At 34.2% G+C, this 21,441-nt stretch overlaps 1 protein-coding gene across 3 annotated transcripts in view; it reads left to right on the plus strand.

The window, feature by feature from the left end:
* Positions 1-21,441, plus strand: part of LOC108904790 (protein kinase C-binding protein NELL2-like) — a 269,898-nt gene that overhangs the window by 97,941 nt on the left and 150,516 nt on the right. For 2 of the 3 annotated variants that reach the window (XM_018707465.1, XM_018707466.1), the window contains exons 6-7: positions 1,093-1,186; positions 21,086-21,277. In XM_018707465.1, the coding sequence (XP_018562981.1) occupies positions 1,093-1,186; positions 21,086-21,277 (286 nt within the window). The remainder of the gene's footprint in view (positions 1-1,092; positions 1,187-21,085; positions 21,278-21,441) is intronic. The other variant, XM_018707467.1, reaches the window with a different exon arrangement.

Here is a 21,441-nt window from a genome sequence, read left to right on the forward strand (position 1 = left end):
AGTCTCCGCTTCTAGCTGTAACGCCCGTGCACCCGACCTCGCAGCGATACCCGAGGAGTATACATAGAACGGACTTTTAACGAAGTTACAGTAACTATAAATAATTATTCTTAGGGTTCATTTAAATTATTTCGCATTCATTGACATTTTATTTGCTGTGTTAATGACTTGTACATCTATATATCGAGATTATATGCCGGTTGTATTTAAAATGCTATCAGATTATCTTGAGGTCAAAATATGTAAATTGTGTCAAATTGACTAAGGTATTTGACACAATGGTCACTAAGGCTTAATCCAAAGTTGCTTAATTTGAAAGTCACATGTTTAAGTTTTCTGAATGAAATTAGAGTTAGCAAGCAGCAAAGTAAAAATTTACTGAATTTGTACACGATTATGTCGATGGAGATAGCAGAAAACCCAAGGATTTCGACACCACTGTACAATTTAAAAATCCTGCAATTGCGTTTGATTCGCAATTGTAATAATTGAAAGAAACAAAAAGTCACTTTCGAAGTATTATTTTTTGTATGAAATCAGCTTACTACACCGTAGATTAAGTAGAAAATAACTCGAAAACTGTTTCACAGAGAACAATTATATTTCATTTTTGCTGCAAAAACAATTTTAAGAAAACATTGTCGCAGAAATTTTTTTGTGAGTGATATCAAGAGGTAAATTTTCGCGTGACTGAATATTCCGATCTTTTAATTATTTCATTGCATATAAAGTTGTATTTGCAATAAAGAACCCTATACATTTTCCTAAGAAGTCCATATTCATGGCAAATATTTTCAAATGAAGAACGTACTACTTAGTACACCATCATCTTTTTTATTAAAAGTTTGTAATTATTTTGTTTAATATCACATACTTTATCATCTAAAAAGATTCTAAATCAATTATTACAATTCTTTTGTATCACAATATTGAAAATCATGTAGGTACGTAAAAGTTGACAAAGGTTAAAATAAAATCGTTATAACTGGTTATTTATTAAAAAATTATAACATTCTGAACTAGGGAATCTTTATAACATTCTTGCTACTCAATGTATACTATATATTTACTATATTAATATATTTTTTATAGCATGGGGAAGTTGAATGTCGTCCTGTGGAATGTCCCGATGTACCATGCAAACATCCTGTTACTAAAAGTGGTGAATGTTGCCAAAGCTGCCTAAGTACGTATTTGAATGTCAAAAATCTGTTCAGAGTAGAAGTAGTTACCTGGTTTTTTATACAAGTTTCAGAGAGATTGTGATAACACTTGAAAGAAAGTTTGAGTTCGAAATAGATCATTTAGACCAACTTAGCTTTAGTCAACATATAGCTATGTGAACGTGGTTCTCCGAAGTTATAGATTTTTTCAATACAACTAAAAGATTCGTAAAAATTAATGTTATTATCTAGAATTTCAACCTTCTTAGCTTGTACTTGTATTGCCACAACTTTTTGGATATACATTTATAGTTTTTAATTTAGTTGTTAAAATTAATATTTATTTTAAATTTTTTGCATTCACTTTCGCAAACATATATTTAATATTTTTTTCTTAAAATGCACTCACAAGCAGAGTAAAAAGTAAGACAAATATGTATCCTTACGATTCGTTCTTGGGTCATGTGGGTCTTAAATACGGAATAATGTCTGTCCGCCATTGCCTACAATTATTTAGTTCAGATGCATTTCAATTGATACCTCCAGATCTTACCGTACTCCTAGGCACTGAGCTGTCACGATCTCTTCTTGCTAAAGTATCTTTCGCTCTCTCTTTGTTCTACTAATCTTAGATCCGGGAGCCCGTGGCAGTTTGAGGGTAGTTATTTTACCAAGGTTGATTTTCACACATATGTGAGGTCATAAGTACATAAACCAAACCAAACAATTTCATTTTTGCAAAAAACCTTCACGTTTTTAATCTACCAAAGCTTAAATTTCACAAAACGATAAGTATGTGTATAATATTAACGAAAATAATAATCAGCTGGCTTATGTGAGGGGGAAAACTCTTCAGGTGACCGTGAAAGGCTCAAAAACTCACGGCCCGTTACCTGCCTGAATAAAAGTGAATGACCTCAGCTGAAGGCTATTTCCCCAACGCATGCTCACCTGAAGCTGGTTTTTATAATATACATGTTCGATACTATCATCAAAATCAATTTCACGTTTGGTACCTACTAAAAAAATTTTAATATGATTTTCATACCTATTTATACGCGTAGTTGATCGGCGTTTTTTCAGCTGAACGTGACTTTTTATCATTTATTGTTACAAACAAAGTATACAAACAATTTCAGCTTTGGCACTATTAATTTTTTTGACATTTTTCAACGCAGAGGTGTCCCTATTACTCCCACCTCCTCCCGAAGAGCGGCAGCTAAAGGTCGTTTTGCTTATGTACCATAAAAGACCATTAAAGATCCATTACATATGGATGAAAATCTACCTTGGTACTATTGGTCACTAAAATGCCCCGCGGGCTCTCGGACTATTATAAATGAGTCAAGTTCATTGTTTATTCAGTTATTGGCCAGAGGTAATACGTAGCTCATAACTTTCAGATTATTATTTATTTCTGCTGTCATTCACGCGATATTTTAGTAAAAACCCAAACCATTAGACACAAAAGTAATCTGGTTCGGTCCTCTGGGTTCTTTTTCGGAAAAGAAATATTAGATTTGGTCTGGGCAACCCAGTATTTTAGACCATATCATTAAGACTCTCCTGAAAAGACATACAAAACTCAACATCATAAGATAGATAACACAATTATTGAACTATCACTTTAGAATTGTAGTTAATTGTGTGTTAAAGGAAAATTAAATATAAACGCAGACGCATTATCTAGAATTAGGGACTAATTAGATTCAGAATCTATGCAAATAAAGTAAAACAGAAACAAATTTAGAAATACCCATTATGACGAAATAAATAGAATTCTTATTTCACCCAAAAATGTTGCTGTATACAGAAACAGAAATGTTCACTATTCTCTCAAACAGAGAGAGTAAACCCTATTTCAATTTTAGACGATACCAAAATAAATAATTATAAAAAACTGTTCTCATGAATACGCAAAGAAAAAAATGTTGTAACATTGATAATAAATGCGGAAATAACTAAAGATAATGAAAAACAAACACGCTTGTGAGAGAATATACAACAGAGATATTTTATATGCACTTTGATAAAGATGAAATCTGTCAAAATTTTTGCAAAGTATAAGAAAGATATTTTGTTAATAATTGACCCAAATTAGTCAGATGTACTCAGCAAAATAATATTACAACAAAAATACTATTGGACATGTTAATAACCATCCAAAAATATATCAACAATTAATTATTGTAATGTATGTCAAAAAGGAACCCTTTGAAGTTATATACTCCACATATACTAGGTTCACATTAGATTAAAAAAATACTTAACCCTAACTTCTATTATATGCATGTGATGTGGTAAGAGCTCTAAGAAAATATTATGAAGGTTATGGAACATGTTCAGCGATAACACATAATGGAAAAGAGTTACTAGCCTTGCACAAAATTGACATTCATTTTACCACGTCTTTCCATACAGAAATAAATGAAACAGAAGAAAGATTGCATCCTATAATAGCAAAAAAAAGTTCTGTATCAAGGACATGAGTACATATATTTTGCGTAATTTTTTAGTAAAACGCTAAACTATCCCCTAAAATATAATGAAATAGTGAGATAAGGTAAAGTTTTATAATGAAAGTAACAATTTTTTAATACTTTTAGGAAACATTTTAAGATAATATTTTGAACGTTGGAAAGAAATATATGCAAATTAAATTCAGACCACCTACACACTTTGTACTCCCCCTAAACCTATTAGTTCAGGTTTACAATAATTATCAATAAATAGGTGTGGGTACAGAAAAAACTGATACGTAACAGACTATAATATTTATTAGTTAACACCAATGACACATGACATCAATAGCTGGACGTCTTATAAACGACTAACTCTACTAACCCTGCGGTGGCGCTCAGCGTCTCCAAACGGGAATGGGAAATTCGGTATTGACACAGCAACAGATGGCTGACCTTAGGGCCTTAAATCGTGTTCTTCAGGCAGTATCTAGGGCACAGCGGGCTGGCGACGAGGGGAATACTGTGAACTCCGCAGTGACCACCTCTTAAGCTTTCCCGGAGGATCTCGATTGTCAGCAATCTCCTGGAGAAGCTACACAGCAGCTGATTCCTCCAGGCTCCTGATTTTTCACCTCTCTTCCGTCAATCTCTTGACTTTTCTCCCTTTCCGTCAATCTCCCCGCCTTCTCTCTATCGTTTTTCCCTTGCTCGCGCACTTCACACCACCCCTTAATAGCTACAACTAATCTATTTACAACTACAATCTAATTTACAACTAAGCATGGGGTATTGCGACGGGCGCATTACAACTTGGATTTAAGAATTTCCGAATTAAATCTTTATATTCGTGATTAGCGGCTTTGAAAACCACCCAGTAACAAGTGATAATCTTCAAATTTTGAATACTTTTCACCGATCTTTACATCTGCCATATTAGATCCGCTAACTTTTATTCAGGAGTTTTCGGATTCGGACTTCAGATTCATAATCAGCGACCCCAAAAACCCGCGGTAACAAAATTAAGACAAAAATATGAAATAGAAAAATGCGTGACTTAAAAGCGTAAAAGGGGTTCTAGTCTGTAGGTGGTTTCCAATCTTTTTAGGGATAAGTTATATTATATTTTTTTAATATGTTATCTATCAATCTATTTATATGCTTGATAGTATAAAATACAATGCTATGCTTTTCCACATTCTTTTACAGCAACATTCGTTACTTGATCTTAGGATTTAATTTGTATATGTTTCTTTTTAATGCTCAAAATATTATTTTAAAATGTTTTCTCCAAGTATTTACAAATTTACATTTCATTATAAAGCTTTACATTATCCTCACTATTTCACCCTATTTTGGGAATGTTTTAACATTTTACTAAAAAATGACATGGTAAGTTGGTGTTTGGGTTGCGGATTCGGATTCAACATAAAAAACACACAAAATGTATGTACTCATGTTCTTTGGGCACTACTATATTTTTTTTCAACAATGAAGCTTGTAAAGCGATTTCGCGTAGTCAAACTGGTCACAATTTTAAAAATTTGTAGTATAAGCTGTGTAACTGTAATGTAAGATGTATAAGTAAGATATTGTGGAGTAGTTAATTTGTCACAAAATCATAAATATCAAATAAACAATATATGCCTAAAAAAAGAGTTCAATCCACTTCGAGAAATGAATTTTTATGCTACCAATTTTGCTTGTAAGGAGTCATAGTGGACTTCTTTCAAGATAATCATTATTAGATTTATCTGAGGCTGCTACCCCTTTTCATTCCAAATAAAGGCTGGGAAGGGGGTTTAGCGTATATGGTCAAATTGTCAATAACTTTATCAATTTTCTGTAAAATGTGGTCGTGTCAACAATGAATCGTTTTCAAATTAGGCTAATCAATAGAGGTTGTTTGTGACAAAAATACTAGGATCAAAAGGAATGTGCCATCATATAAAAGACAGTCTTTTATATATAGAATATGCTTATATATTTCCTACTCCAATTTACCATTAATTAATTTTTTATAAACATTTTTATCCAAAAAAAACAATTTTCAGTTTTTTGCTTATAAAACAATGAAGCAATCTGAATGCTATATAGAGAATTTGTAGACTCGAAATACGAATAAAACGAGAGGTCAATCGATCTGATTGGATAATTAGAAACAAAGAAAACCCGGAAAAGAGAAATAGTGAATTATATGTACTTTAAGTGTGCATAAAGCAGGCGCTATCGGACCATTAGTTTTGGCACAATTGCAATTTAAATTTTTTGGTGCACTATTTCGCAAATTTTCTGGATACGTTGAAAGTGATCCGATTTTAATTTTTCAGCCGCATTTTAAAAGTAGAAGTATAATACTACAAAACGTATGTTCTAATTTTCCGATAAAATGATGCGAAATATGTGAAAAGTTCCTCCAAACATGCTCCAAAACGGTTTAGCGCGTGTACGCGGTCGAGTAGTGGGGGGGGGGTGATCGAAAGATCTCTTGCTGCTTCTTTGCGATGAATTATTTTTGCGTCAGGACATCGGCAGAAGTGTTTACATTATCCGTAGACTGGTTATTCCTTAATGCTGTTTAATACGTTAAATAACGGAAGTTTCCGTCGAACTGGAATAGCCAGAGCCCTCGATGACGATTCCGTCATTCTTCATGATGTGCAAAACTACTACTCACATTCGCAGGGCCTATGTACAACGTTTTGCATATGAGCATAGCATAGCATATGATGTCTGCTTATGACGGAAATGTCCGTCGTTTTCGTTCTTAGGCACAACACTTTTTACTTGGAAAGCATTATTTAAGTGAAAAGTTCAATTGGCGAAGAAAACCATTATATGCTACTTTTATTAAATTCTTACTTTCTATTCAAGCAGTATGGCTCTGATTCTCGTATGCATTTTTATGATTATAGATTACATATTTTTAGATATTTGTTAAAATTGGGAAAAAATCACCTGGAAACTACCGCAAACATCTCCAGAGATTACACTCCACAAAAAATTATTTTTACTCCCGCTGGAAAAGTTAGTCAAAGAAGATATAGATTATGTCACAATAATAAAAAGCGAAAAGGGATGGCGTATTTGTATGACGCGAGCTTGTTGCTGTGTTTTTAGATATTGTCTCCTAAATAGTTTATTATGGTTTTTTCTTAATAAAAATTTTTCAACTATCAATTATTATGCATAAAACACTCCTATGTACACATAACTGTCAACGGATTTTTCCATCACTGAATATGAGTTATGAATATAACTAAAAAACAACAATTACACAATCCTTACTATTCCTAGCTCTTATGATTTGATTTAGGTAGAGGTTGAAATTAATGTTATTACCCGCTCCCGAAAATTGATAACTTTTTCTACATTAGTAATATTTAAAGTGATTTTTCGAAGAACGAATAATGTTTTACATAGTTTAAATAAGGGCAGTTTGCAACCTTGGAGTTTTTTGCGAGAAACTATTTTTATTTCAAATAAGGACAGTTCTTTTTTTTTGGGAGAAATTAAATTTGCATCAAGACATCGGCAGGGGTACATATCCCTTGGCAGGTTGTTCCCTACCTAATGCTGTTTAGGCGCTAAAAGCGCTAAAAGCGCTAAAAGCGATTCTTTGGAAAATTAATAATCTTTTAATTCAAATAAGAACAGCGCATCATGCGAGAAATCGTTTATAGGTCAATATATGGGAAATTGTGTTTTTACGTTTTTCCTTGACTGGTTACTCCTGACCTTATGCCGTTTCGGCGTTAGAAATAATTATTTGCTAGAAAGTGAAGAACTCGCTTATATTAATTTTAATCTTTGATTTTTGTGATAATAGGTATAAAGGATCCTTATGATAATATAACTGACCTTGATAATAGTGTGGATACTTTATATTATCTTTTAATCTTAAATTAGAATCTCTTTGCCACAGAGTAATTTTTAAAAGCTCCAGTTCGTTTTGAATATCCAAGGTTTCATTCGGATGAAATTGGCTCAATTGGCAGTTATTTTTGTCTGTTACTTTCACGCAAACTATATTAAAATTTTTGGGTTGTTACTTATTTTGTATTTATAATTCATTGCTATCGAGTTTAGTAACTTAAGCATTAGAAAAAAAATATTTTTCCTATTTATAAAAAAACATGTCAGAAACATTTAAATGGGTTTTTATTGATATAATCAATGGTCTGAAAATTAAGATAATAATAAATGAAATGAATAATTAGAGAATCAGAGATTCAGAGAACCAGAGATTCTCTAATTATTAATGATAACCTTGTAACCTTATTTTCAAAAAATATACATAGTATGCGGGTTATATTTAAATGAAGAAGCGCAAATGCTCCTAAATGACCTTGAGGGAAATATTTTAATTTAACCAAATATCCCTTACATCATTAGTAAATTACAGGGTGTTTACGTTTTTGAAAAACATCACAGATGCACAAATATCTCGGTTTGACTTAGGTTAATGAAATAAAGGTAAAAATTTATCTAATTCGTATTATTATATATTTTAGAAATTCGAAGAAAATATTTCTTCTATTTTATTCGAAAATTAAACATTTTCGAGTTATTATTCTTTTAGCTTAAAATAAACTTGCTACACAGAATAAATCTAAAATCATTCTAAAACTATTCCTTTCATAAAAATATGATTATTTTATTACAGATACAATTTTAAATAAGTAATACGTTATCATTGAAAATTCAGTACAGGTATTCACATAATCCTACTTACCTTTTTTATTTTTCTATTTAGAAAAAAAAGCAAATACTAAAGTCCTAATAAATTTTCTTGCGATATAAAAAACAATTGAGTGTTGTGTTTTTAGATGCAAGCCAAATTCCTTTCATAAATACATATATTTTATTATTACCTAACTGTCACATCTCGCATTACTCTTTGTTAAGGAATTCTTCGGTACCAGAAATCTAGTTTCGAAAAATGTTGTTTGACTTTATTTGATAGGTTTTGTTTGAATTAGATTAATATCTCAATGAAGAGTAAAAATATGAGGGTTGCTTTCGATGTGCAGAAAAATAAAACTCTCAACGGTAGAAATAAAGAATTTTTATTGAAAACAAAGTTAGTGTTGTCGGAGCGAGCGTTAGCTGGAGAGTTTTCTTGGTGTGGAGTGGTGGAGTATCTGGTCGCTGGCGCCAATCTGCCGTGGACCTTTCCTGGAACCCTGGTGCGTCCTGCTTTGTCCTTGAAACTGTTAGACCGGTCCGGGCGGCGTCAGGCTAGCGCTATTGGCGTAATATTTAAAAATAGGTCACTTGCAAACATGTGTACCCACATACCCCCCTGCCAGTATGGATATGTCATCACGGAACCTGCAGCCGGTCAGGGAAACGCACCCTTCTACCGGACCTAGTGGTAATTGCCTTGGGTGTGGTTGACACGGATAATGGGGCAGAAGTTGATGGAAGGCTATTGTCCTCGTCCCTGGTACCTGTAGCGTCAATCAAACAATACGCAGGTTTGACTCTGTCTATAGACATTTTAACTTCGCGACGACCCACTAGCACCGTAAATGTTTTGTCGTCGCGTTTGATCACTGTAAACGGACCATCTGTGGATTCTGTAGTTGCGTTTTAACGCTGCCCGAACGCACAAAAACATGTGTCGCTGTTGCCAAGTCTTTAGAAACGAATGGCGTCTTCTCGCTATTGCGTTTAACTATGGCTGGACGTAAGCTCTCCATATGACGTCTGAGGTCCTTAACAAAATCCTTCAGTGCTGAGCTCTTCGTCTGTCCTGCGAGAATGAAGAAATTCTTCGGGTAGGCGTAGATACCTTACGAAATGGCTTGGTGATAAACACAAAATACAGTCGCGTGTTCGTCGGGTATTTTGATACGCTTTAGCGTCAAGCCGTCGACGTACTCCTTAATTTCGTCGTCATTTTGTTGCGATGCTGCGAGTGTCTCATAGTCTAATGTCGCGCGTATCTCGTTTACCCTGCACAAGGCATCCGCTACAACGTTATCGCAACCAGCCATGTGACGAATGTCTGTAGTAAACTGGTTAATAAAGTCCAGATAGTGGAATTTTCGCGGTGTAGACTGACTTGACTTTTCCGCAAAGGTAAACGTAAGAGGCTTACGGTCGGTATAAATCGCGAATGTTCTTGCCTCGACCATATGCCGACTGCTTCGTAAATCGCAAGAAGCGCGCGTTCATTCGAAGCGTAGTTGCACTGAGCTGGATTAAAGTTTTTCGAAAAATACCCTAGCGGTTCCCAATCGTTGTCAACTTTTTGTTGCACTACGGCATTGATTGCAAAGTTGGAAGCGTCACATACTAGAGCGATTTGCGTATTTTCACCGGAGTGCGCGAGTAGAGCTGCCTGTGCTAAGCTTTCTTTAGCCACCTCGAAAGCACTTTTCGCTTTTTGTGTCCAATTTATGGGTGCTTTCCCTTTAATATCCCCTTTAAGCAGGTCATTCAGTGGCGCCTGGGTACCTGCTGCGTTGGATACAAACCGTCGGTAAAAGTTAAGGGCGCCAAAGAATTGTCGTAATTGCTTTATTGTCGCAAGCAACGGGGAGGGGAGTCTTTTATTGCCTCGACCTTTTCGGGCAGCGGTCGAGTGCCCTTACTTGACACCAGATATTCGAGGAATTTCACTTCGCTTTGTCCGAACACGCACTTTGCGAAGTTGATTAAGAGGCCGTACTTCCGCAGCCACTGGAACAGTATTTCCAGGTGACGCAGGTGTCCCTCTTCAGACGATTAAGTTACAAGGATGTTGTCGAAGTACGCATAACAGAAATCCAAGTCGTGTAAAACCTCGCCGATGAAGCGTTGAAAAGTTTGAGCTACATTGCGTAACCCAAAGATCATGTGTGTAAATTCAAACAAACCTAAGGGTGTAATAATTGCTGTCTTGGGAATGTCTTCTTCCGCGACGGGAACTTGATTAAATGCGCGAATCAGATTGATGGTCGAAAATAAGTTCCTACCTGGAAGTGATTGTGTAAAGTCCTGAATATGTCGCACAGGATATAGGTCTGGACTCGTTCGTGCTTTAAGCCTACGATATTCGCCACACGGCCGCCATTCTTCACCCTTTTTTAACGGGCGATACCTAATTTTAGCATATTGTCGAATTCCTTTTTCACTACCCGCAATTTGTCCGGCGCTAATCTACGCGGCTTCTCAGCGACGGGAGGCAGGTGTTGTTTCAGTGTAGTGCCTGGTTTGGTGTTGTACAGTCGCAGAAGGAACGCATAATGTCCGAATGCCTACTGCTTTAGCAGGCGGTGAAACACGGACTCCCCGGAAATCGTTCTAAGTGACGGTGTCGCAGAACACGTGAGTTGGTCTGGCGCCATTATTTGTGTTGTTTCGTCAGGCAGTCTTTTGTAGCGCACGTCCACCAGTAGTTCATAAAAAGATAAAAAGTCTGCACCCATTATCGGTTTAGAGACATCCGCGACGACAAATTGCCATGTTAATGTCATTGTCACTGTGCCGTACGTAGCAATTGAGGTCTCATTTGCCGCGGAAAGTTCATACGTCGATTTCGATAGCGACGATTTCACCAGCGCAAGCGGATATACACAAAGGTCAGCTCCCGTATCGACGAGAAACTGTACTTTGGAGTACGTATCCGTGACGTACAAACGGCGCGCAAATCGGTCACGGGTCACTGTTCGCCATCATCGACTGCCCGTCTCGTTTCCCGGACGATACGTGTACGGAGCGGGGCACGCACGGGCACGGTCACCAAAACGTTGGTGACGCCAGCACTGACCACTGTCACTGTCACGGCTTCGCAATCGGTCTTACGAACGCGATCTGGGTGTTCTCGTCATCGGTCGCCGCGGTTAACTCTTCGTGAATAACTTCGGCATTACCTGCGACATCTCCACTAACTGTTGCTCGATGCGATTCAGTCTGTTGTCTTCTGAACGCGTATAATTTTCGACGTAGTTTACTTGTTTGAGGCTCATGTTGTTTGCTGCGTTACGCGAAATAGAAACCACTCTAATTGCACAAAGTCGCGTACTTTCGCTGAACCACGATTGAAGGATCACGTCGGTTGAAAGATCACGTTGATTGAAACGCTCACGTCGGTTATAAAATCACGTCGGTTGAAAAATTGCGTCGGTTGAAAAATCACTCGGTTGAAATTTCCCGTCGGTTGAAAGAGCACGTCGGTTTTAACAATCACGTCGAGGTCATCACTTGAGGGTTGCTTTCGGTGTTCAGCAAAATAAAACTTTCTCAACGGTAAAAATAAAGTATTTTTATTGAAAACAAAGTTAGTGAAACCGACGTGTTGTCGGAGCGAACGTTTGCTGTAGAGTCTTCTTGGTTTGGAGTCGTTCGTAGGTATACGAGTAAGTATCTGTTCGCTGGCGCCAATCTGCCGTGGACCTTTCCTGGAACCCTCGTCCATCCCGCTTTGTTCTTGCAACTATTAGACCAGTCCGGGCGGAGGCGTCAGGCTGGTACTATTGACGTAATACTTAAAAATGGGTCACTTGCAAACATGCGTACCCACAAATATAAGCCAAACTTATGTTTTTATATATTTGTCGTTTTTTGAAATCCCCTGTTTTTTTCTAGTACAACAATGTATATACAGGTATTTGCTTCGACAGTTCGCACATTGTTTTGGTTTATTTACTGACCCTCCACAATGGATGAAGGCAAGATTGCTGCTATGGAATAACTTAATAATGGAATAATTTCGATTTCTTGGGAAAATGCCAGTTTTAGACAAAGGACGCAGTATTAACTGATGTCAACATTTTCTACTTTAGGTTTTATAAGTTATTAGGTTGTTCTTTGTTTACTTTAGGGTTGTCGCTCACTAGAGCGCGCTACACGGAAGCGTACGGCAGCGTGGCGCAGCGCAGAAATATTCCTCAGGTAAGATACCGCGCCGCTGCGGAGTGCTGCTCTGCGGTATAGCGAGCGCATCTGTATTTAAAATTGTGTAATATAAAATCTGCTCTTAGGCGCGCTGCCGTCCGCTTCCGTGCGGTGCGCTGTAGTGAGCGACAACCTTCAGTCCTCAGTGTTCTCTATAGAAAAAATTACATGGTGTTCAAATTAGGACTTCTTGCAGGCCATAAAATTGTCCCTTTATAAGACAGTTAAATAAGGACAGTCTTTTAACTTTGCAGGATGAAGATGAGATATTTTTTAATATTCTTTTAACAAGGAACATAATATTTGAAAGTATCGTTTTTTCCTTAACACTATAAACCAGTTGTTTGGTTCTCTTCAGGCACAACTATTGTTACCATATTACAACTGTCACACTGTATTATTATTGTTTTGGATTTTATATGACTATCCATTGTGTATTGTTAGAAAGTTGTTAGTAAAAACATTATACGAACTGATAAAGCAAATATATTACATGTATATATCTAAGCTAGAGTATGCGGCTGTGGTCTGATCTCCTATATACTATAACTATAACTTGACTTCGCAGAGCAGTGCTTGGAGTGGCATGATGTTGGTATAATACGTATTATCATATATTAGTAGATATTGTTATTTGTTCATATCCTAACTAGTAAAGGATTAAAATAAATATTATATGTAAATTATCTAGTAATTTAGCATTATGACTTTTTGGAAACCCTTTGAAACGGAGGATAACGAAAGGTCTCGGGAAAATCCCCAAATAGTCGAACCGCTTTTTGTTGAAAGTGTCGAGACAAACTCAAGAGTTTAAAAACACGTAGAAAGTCAACGTATTATTTTAAATATAATGAATGTTTGAAAAGAGAAAATAGTGAACAATGTGATACAGAAATTAGGAAACGGATTAGCGATTGCAATAGCACGTCCTCGAGTGTTACTGAAAAAATTACTTGTTTCTCGAGCCCGTCTTTCAACATTGGAAATGTTTCTCTATGGGGCATTATCCGATTTGGAAATCTCCTCCGATGTTCTTCAACACTTCTTCTGTAGTTTCCTTTTCAGAAACCTAACGCTTGCATGTCAACTTGTTCGCTAAATGAATACTTCCCGGCCATTTTCAAAGCAAACTCATCAAACAATTACTAAAGATTTTCATAAATCAAGGTAAAAGATTCCACTCCGTCTAAAAATGTGACATCGCTTAAAAAAATGACTTAAGGACTTTACACATGTAATGATGTGTAGTGTGATGTGCTTGTTTCCATGGGACAAGACAAAAAAGTTTCTACTTTATTCTTTCATTTATTTAGTCGTGCATGGGCTTATGGTTTTCCAATCAGATTTTTTTAACTACTATGCAGTTTTCCTATGGCATTTAGATGCTTTTATTTCTTAATAATTTTAAAGTTCAAGGAAAAGGACACATTACTGCCACACAGCACATCACTGCATCTGCTTATGCCTTCAATCTAAAAATGTGGCTTTGCCGAAAAAATGCCGCCTACTCGGCCTAAAATTATGACTCTGCCTACAAATTTTACCTTGATTTATGAAAATCTGGCTCCAGATGTGTGATTAATATATGTCGCATAAAAAGTATACCCAACTTTTTTTTTCTGTGTGGCTGTGTTATTTATTAGTACATTTTTTTATGAATTTTAATATATTATTAAAAATTTCATCTTCCGAGGAAATCTATTTGGCTCTATCATACAAACATTTACTACATATTTCTTTTTATCAATATGATTTGAATTTAAATTTGGATTTCTGTTAGTTTTAATAGCGTTAAAAGAAATAATACCGTTAAATTAAAGAGACCGCGATTATTCTGTTGAATGATGAAAAATGAGTGTCAAATTATTCTATGAACTTGGAGCCTTGTTGGTTACAAATTCTAAAAGATGAAGTAAACAGTTAAAAGCAAATAAATTTAAACTGTCAAAGTAACTAAAACGAAATGTCAAAATAAATAATGTTAAAAGACAAAACAGGTAAATTTTTGAAACGTTAACAACTTTTTAAAGTGCGCGATATAAATTGATGTATTTCGTATTTGTCTAAGTCTTTTTGGTTAGGCAAAACTATTTTCATAAAAATTATCCTCGACGGATCCTTTTGGCACAAGCGATTGCTTCAGCGATTTTAATTTTTTTCACAGGTGGCAAAATACTCAAAAAAAATAAAGAAAAAAAAACGAAAACTATGCCATGAATAAATAACTTCAGTAAATATTCTACGAATTTTTTTTTTATTCTTAATGATTATACGATGGTATTTGCAACAAAAACATTGCTATAAATGTTTTCTTTTTATGAAACGGACTAGTAATTTGCTTTTTATTCAAGTTTATTTTAGACTAAAAACTAAAAATTTCTCGTTATATAAGAAATATTTTGAAATACAATTGCGAAATAAATGATGTTACCGTCGGGACAAGTTTTATTAATCTACGTCAAATATCTTCCAAATTATTTGTAAACACCTCATAACTTACAAGTGAAGTAACTTTGAATTAATGTACAGGGTGTCCCATAATTAATTGGACTTAGCTGGTATCAAAACAAAACCTTTGGGCCCATGTTAACTTAGCAAAATGTTACTCGTTTTCGTTCTACAGGGCGTTTCATTAGCTTTCTTCCAATTATTGTTTATTAACTTTCTAATTATTATTTTTTATAGATTTTCTTTCCAATTATTTTTTGAAATATATTGAAAGCTGTTCAACGGATTTCGATAAAATTTGTGTTATTACTCAGCATGCGTAATACGAAAATGGAATCAATTTCACCATTGCTATTAGATGACGTCACCTACAGCAACATTGGTCCATTAACATGACCATAACTTTTTTGTCCACCGTTTGTGTATATTCTAGGACAAATATAAAGAAGTGGAAATCAATTTTACACAAAAATGTATATATTTTTTTTGAAGTAAAAAAAGTAGACCGTTTCGAATTAAACGTAATTTTTCAATGAGATGATTAAATCAAAAAAACTATATGTCAAAAGGTTTAGAGCCAAATCATGTCAGATGGACCACCCATTTTCCACTTGCCATGGAATTTGAGTTCATATATTTTAATCAAAAGTAGTCCTGAAACGGTTTTTCAAAATTTTCATTTTAATAATATTTTTGCAAAAACATTTTCGGGACTTTAAATTAAAAAATTAATTGTGTAAAAACCATGATATCTTAATAAAATCAGGACTTATTATGTAATATTTATATTTTAATAAAAAATAAGAAAATAAAGTTAACTTATTTATCGTCATGTTTAATTAACTTTTAAATAAATAAATGAAAATTTCAGTGACTTCTCAGTCAGACAATAACGGTTTTTTTTTTAGTTATATCAGTCGTACATTTAGCATTTAGGTTTAATATTCCGTAATAAAATTTTTATATCGCAAAATTTATCATATTTTGCATAAAAAAGGGTACTTTTGTTAGATTTTAATAATATGAGCCGGTTTCTAGTAAAATCCATTTCAATAATAATTCATTATTTGCTTAAAAAATGCCTACTGCGAAATAAATGTAGTAAATGGTGCCATGAGAAAGTTACGAGTACTATTTATATTTAATTTTCCTTTTGTATTATTATTATCGTTATTGTAGTTGTTATGTAACTGTTACTAAATCAGGGTTTAATATCACAGTTAAGTAGATAGTTTTGTAGTAAACAGTAACATAAATAATTTTGAATAATAATATGTTATTACTCTTATTATTTTTATTTGAAAAAAAAATATCATAAAAGAAGATAATATTGCATTATTAGTCCAATTAAATAGGCCTTTAAATCGCAATTTTGGGCAACTTGCCTGAATTTTTTTTCAACCCCCGACCAGGGGTGAAAAAGATAAAATAAACGGTTTTTTTTTTAACTCCAAAGGGGTAAGAGCTAGAAAAAGAAGTTTCTTAGAAAAGTTGTAGAACATAAAATTCTACATAAAAATGGTGTATTGACTTTTTCTTGTACTATTAAAATTAACAGAGTTAGGGAGATTAGAAGTTATGGGATGATTTCAGAAATTTAAAAAATCATAACAAGTAGAAAAATGAATGAATTTAAAATTTTTTTTTTCCAATTTACTCTTAACAATATAACCTACCTTTTCAGAGAAATAGATATATTTTTTTATTTTTAATAAAAAAGTTATAACAATTTCACAAAACAAACGTGAATCTGTCAAAACAAAATTTCGTAAGCAACTTTTTTTTATTTTAAATAATCGAAATAATCCATCGAATGGCATAGAAATAAATTGTTTTAGTGTGAAATCATAAAAAATAACGATTAAAAAATGTTATTTGTTTTAACTTTTTTATTAAAAATTAAAAAATCTCTGAACAGAAATTTTACATTTTTTAGAGTAGATTGAAAAAAATGATTATGAAATTCATTCATTTTTTTGCTTCTGATTTTTTTATATTTCTGAAATCATCCCTTGGCAGGAAAAATGACTTCGGATGGAGCAGAGTCGAGCGGGATTATCGCTCTTTACCCACTTCATCGCTGTAGGCCCGGACGCCTCGTAGAGGTAGGCCCTTTCCCCGTCATTCCGGACCGCCAACGCGGCGGGATTGGATCGGTTCGTGGGGCCTCCTCCTGCCCTGGCTGGGCCCCGCCGGCTAGGGCCCTTTCTTCTGGCGCTATTCTTTCTTCGCCGGCTCGTCTGTGTAAACATCCGAGGGTGTCGTGTGACATTTTTCTCTTATTTTCATCCCCTTTTATACAATTTTATCCCCGTAAGGGCCCGTGTAAAATAGAAACTACGCAGTAAATTTTTACTGTTACGTAATCATTTTCGCGAAAAAAATAACGCGTAGTACCCCCGAAAAAGCGTTCTCGCTTCTGATTGGTCGATGTGAGTCGTATAAGTATTCTCCCCCTTATAAAAGCGCTGGTCGCAGCCTCAGCTCGTTCATTCGGCTATCAGCCTTCAGAACTACATCATTATTATATAACTTAAACTAACTTATATCAAAAATTCAGGCAAGTGGACCAAATTGCGATTTAATTGGACTATATTGGACTATTATAGGCTAGTTCAGACACGGCGGAAACCGCACGGAGCTTATTTATGTTACCCTTTTCGTATGTCCGCGCGGATTCCTCTGTATCTAAACTAGTAGCCCTGTAATAATATAGTTTATTCTATGTTTATTACAGTATCTAAATTCAAATGTCTTAGATTGGAATATTGAGTAGGTAATCTAATCAGTAATTGACACATACTCGACACCTCTGTTAAGTGTCATAAATAGTAATATTCTCATGACACAATTTGATACATCTATTTTCAGTCGGAATATTTGAGCACGTAATGATTTATTGAAACGGATTTTACTAGAAAACGACTTATGCTATTAAAATCTGACAAGAGTACCTTTTTATGCAAAATATGATAAATTTTCATAATTTCGGTTCATTAAGTAGACCCATGGTCCCACATTTTCTGACGCCCCTGTAGCAAATTTTGATCTGTATATTATGCTGATTATTAAGTATATAAATAGTAATACAACCCCAAAATTTCGTGATTTAATATTAAACAGTTTTGAAGTTATGCAATAAAAACTGATTCCTGAGTTACCCCTTCAATGGGCTGTATCTCCCTTAGGGGCTGTATCTCCCTTCTCGGCCTATTTTCTTTCTCGGGTCTTGAGAATTCTCGACTAGGAATTCCCAGGAATTCTCGAATTCTCGAGAAATTTCTAAAACTTAAAAAGTCATAATTTTGGTATTGCAATGCGAAATATAAACATACTATTATACTTAACAATCATCATTAACATTTATTACTTATTCAGTATTTTTATTAATTACTTACTTAAGTTTCTACTTCTACTAACAAAACTAAATTAAACTGAGTTTCTTCTTAAAAACCTATAACTTGTTTTTTTATTAAACACTCAATATACTTATGTTTATTTCAATGTTTTTGAATCGTAGTTTTCTTCCAATAATAATTATTAATAGTAAATAACGAATTTAACCGAAGAAATCTTAAAAAAAAACAAGCTTTAATTTAAAGATACAGAAACGTTCTTCCTATTAATTTATCACTTCAACATTAGGTATCTGCATATAATAAAATTTCTACACAGTCTTATAACTAGGTACAGGATGATTCAATATATTTTAACCCCCTTTAGCTTTTTTGTTTTAAGAGTTATAAAAAATGTGAGATACAAAAGTTGCACGATTTTTTATGAAATGTCCGAATATGATAGTAGAAAAACAAATGAAGTTCAAACAAAATGGCCGCGGATGTTAACTTTGTTAATTTAAATGGAACACCCTGTATATTTTTACACATTTAGATAGAACGTTCCCTGTCGAGCACAGTCATATATGGTTTGTGGGGTCCATCTCTAACAATAAGCGAGATAATATTAAAAAACGAAAAGAACGTTTTTTATTAAGAAAATAAAATATTTTGTAATTGTTGGACGTTTTTCGGGCATTTCTGCCTTTTTTTTACGTAAGGATTTAGATTTATTTGCAATATATTTTGACATATCGAACATTGATATAGTCCAAAATGGGTATAAGTATTTTAACTAAATCCGTCCGTGAGGGGCTTATTTACTCATGGACAATGATATATGATAGGCCGTGACAGTGACAGGTAATATTATGACAACATTGTTATTGTTTGACAGTTTGTATTATTATTTATTTAAAATGGGTTACACAGAAGTAGAAAATTTAAATATTATAGGAATTAAGATAGAGTAGTTAAGATACTCTCCATAGTTTATTTTAATTCCTGTCTTATTTTCTTAATAAAAAAAAAACATCATTTCGTTTTTTAATATTATCTCGCCTATTATTAGAGATGGACCCAACAAACCCTATATGACGATGCTCGACAAGGAACTTTATATCCAAATATGTAAAAATATACAGGGTGTTCCATTTAAATTAACAAAGTTAACATCCGCGGCCATTTTGTTTGAACTTCATTTGTTTTTCTATCACTTTCGAAAACTTATAACTCTTAAAACAAAAAAGTTAAAGGGGGGGGTCAAAATATAGTGAATCACCCTGTACATTAAAAAAATCATCAAAGTAAACTAAAGCCTTAAAAACTTAAGTAAATCATGAGCTGGTAGAGAAACCACTTTAACCGCTCAGTTATTTGTCGAGAAACGAATTGAACGCATGAACTCCAGTCAAGAACTTAAGACGCGCGTGATTTTTAAATTTCTCTATTTCTCGATTTCTCGACACTTTTTTCCCGTCTCGAGTAAGGCCAGATTTCCCGGGAATTCTCGCTTCGAGAAGTCTCGACGAGAAACCCTACTCGGCATTCGCTGTGCTGCGCGGTGCTTTTCCCGCTGCACAGTGGGCGAAAACGCACAAAATTCCATGTGAGGTAGTAAAAGTTGTCCAAATTGGCACATACTTCTTTTAAATACTCTATCTTAAATACTCTGATAAACTACAATCGATATTTAGCGAATATAAAAAAGTAAGGTATAAATCTTAAAACCAGTTAATTGTAAAACCTTCAACCACAAATATCGCAAGTTAAGATCTTAGATATCGCACTTGTCGCAGTAATATAAGAAAGCGGACATAATTACGAGTATTTTAAAAAATATATACAGGGGGAGTCTTATATAAAGTTTTTATCTGGGACACTTCATTAAAAAGATACAGGGTGTTCAACTTTTAAACAAATTTGGCACATGTATGTATGTAAACATTATCCAAAATCTGGGCCTTTTCCTAAAATTTAGATGCTACGGTGGCGCAAATACAGGTGGGATATTTTTCTAAATAAATTAGTACGTCACTGCTTTACGGTAACAATCATGATATCGTCTTCCAATTTTCTACAATTTTTATGTTTTTCGAAAGAAGCTTGATTTTCGATTAAAGCTTTTAAAAAATTACGAGTATTTTAAGTGGTTAATAAAGAAATTTACTCAATTCACAGCACTTTGACACGTAATGTTAAACAAATCCCTAGTTACACCATAGCGTTGTTTTTAATACCAAAAAATAAATACAGACTTACATCTCATTGAAAAATTACGTTTAAATCGAAATCGGTCTACTTTTTTTACTTTAAAGAAGTAAGTATACCTACCTTTTTAGGTGAAATTGAAGAATGTACATACAGGTTTGACAGAAAAGTTATGTTGCTGTAAGTGGGGTCATCTAGCGGCAATGGTGAAATTGATTCCATTTTCGTATTACGCGTGCTGAGTAATAACACGATACCAAATTTCATTGAAATCCGTTGAACAGCTTTCAAGATATCAAAAAATAAATTGAAAGAAAGTTAATGAAACACCCTGTAGAACGAAAGCGAGTAACATTTTGCTAAGGCATGTTGGGCCCAAACGCTTTATTTTGATGCCCGCTATGATCCCTTAGCTAATGTCCAATTAAATATGGGACACTGAATATTTTGACCAGTTATCACATTTTGGTTCCAAGATTATCTAGCAGGATTTGTATATGTATAATAACTCTTGTGGGCAGAATTTTTGTTAAAATAAGAAGACCGTACTTATAAAGTGATTCAATTATGTACATTTTCGCAGGACATTGTTTATTTTATGGTCAGTTTTATGACCATGGTGAGTTAGTGACGATAAAGAAGTGTGTGGAGTGTCAGTGTCACGATGGCAGTATGAAGTGTAGTAGAACTAATCCAGAAACAAATTGTCCTAAATTAGCATGTCCACTAGATCAGCAGTTCAGTGTTCCTGATCATTGCTGCAAATTTTGCCCAGGTATTTAACAAATTTACTGTATTTTGCATGCTAGGATACTGATTTTTTTTGCTTATAAATTTGTCACGCATTAGATTTGATCGTAACTTCGTTGTTTTGAAGGTATTGGCATTTCAAAAATATAGATACCAACTCTTTTTTTTTGTACGTCTTCTACATATTCT

This window comes from Anoplophora glabripennis, unplaced genomic scaffold (assembly GCF_000390285.2).
Source record: "Anoplophora glabripennis isolate ALB-LARVAE unplaced genomic scaffold, Agla_2.0 scaffold175, whole genome shotgun sequence".
Lineage (NCBI taxonomy): Eukaryota > Metazoa > Arthropoda > Insecta > Coleoptera > Cerambycidae > Anoplophora > Anoplophora glabripennis.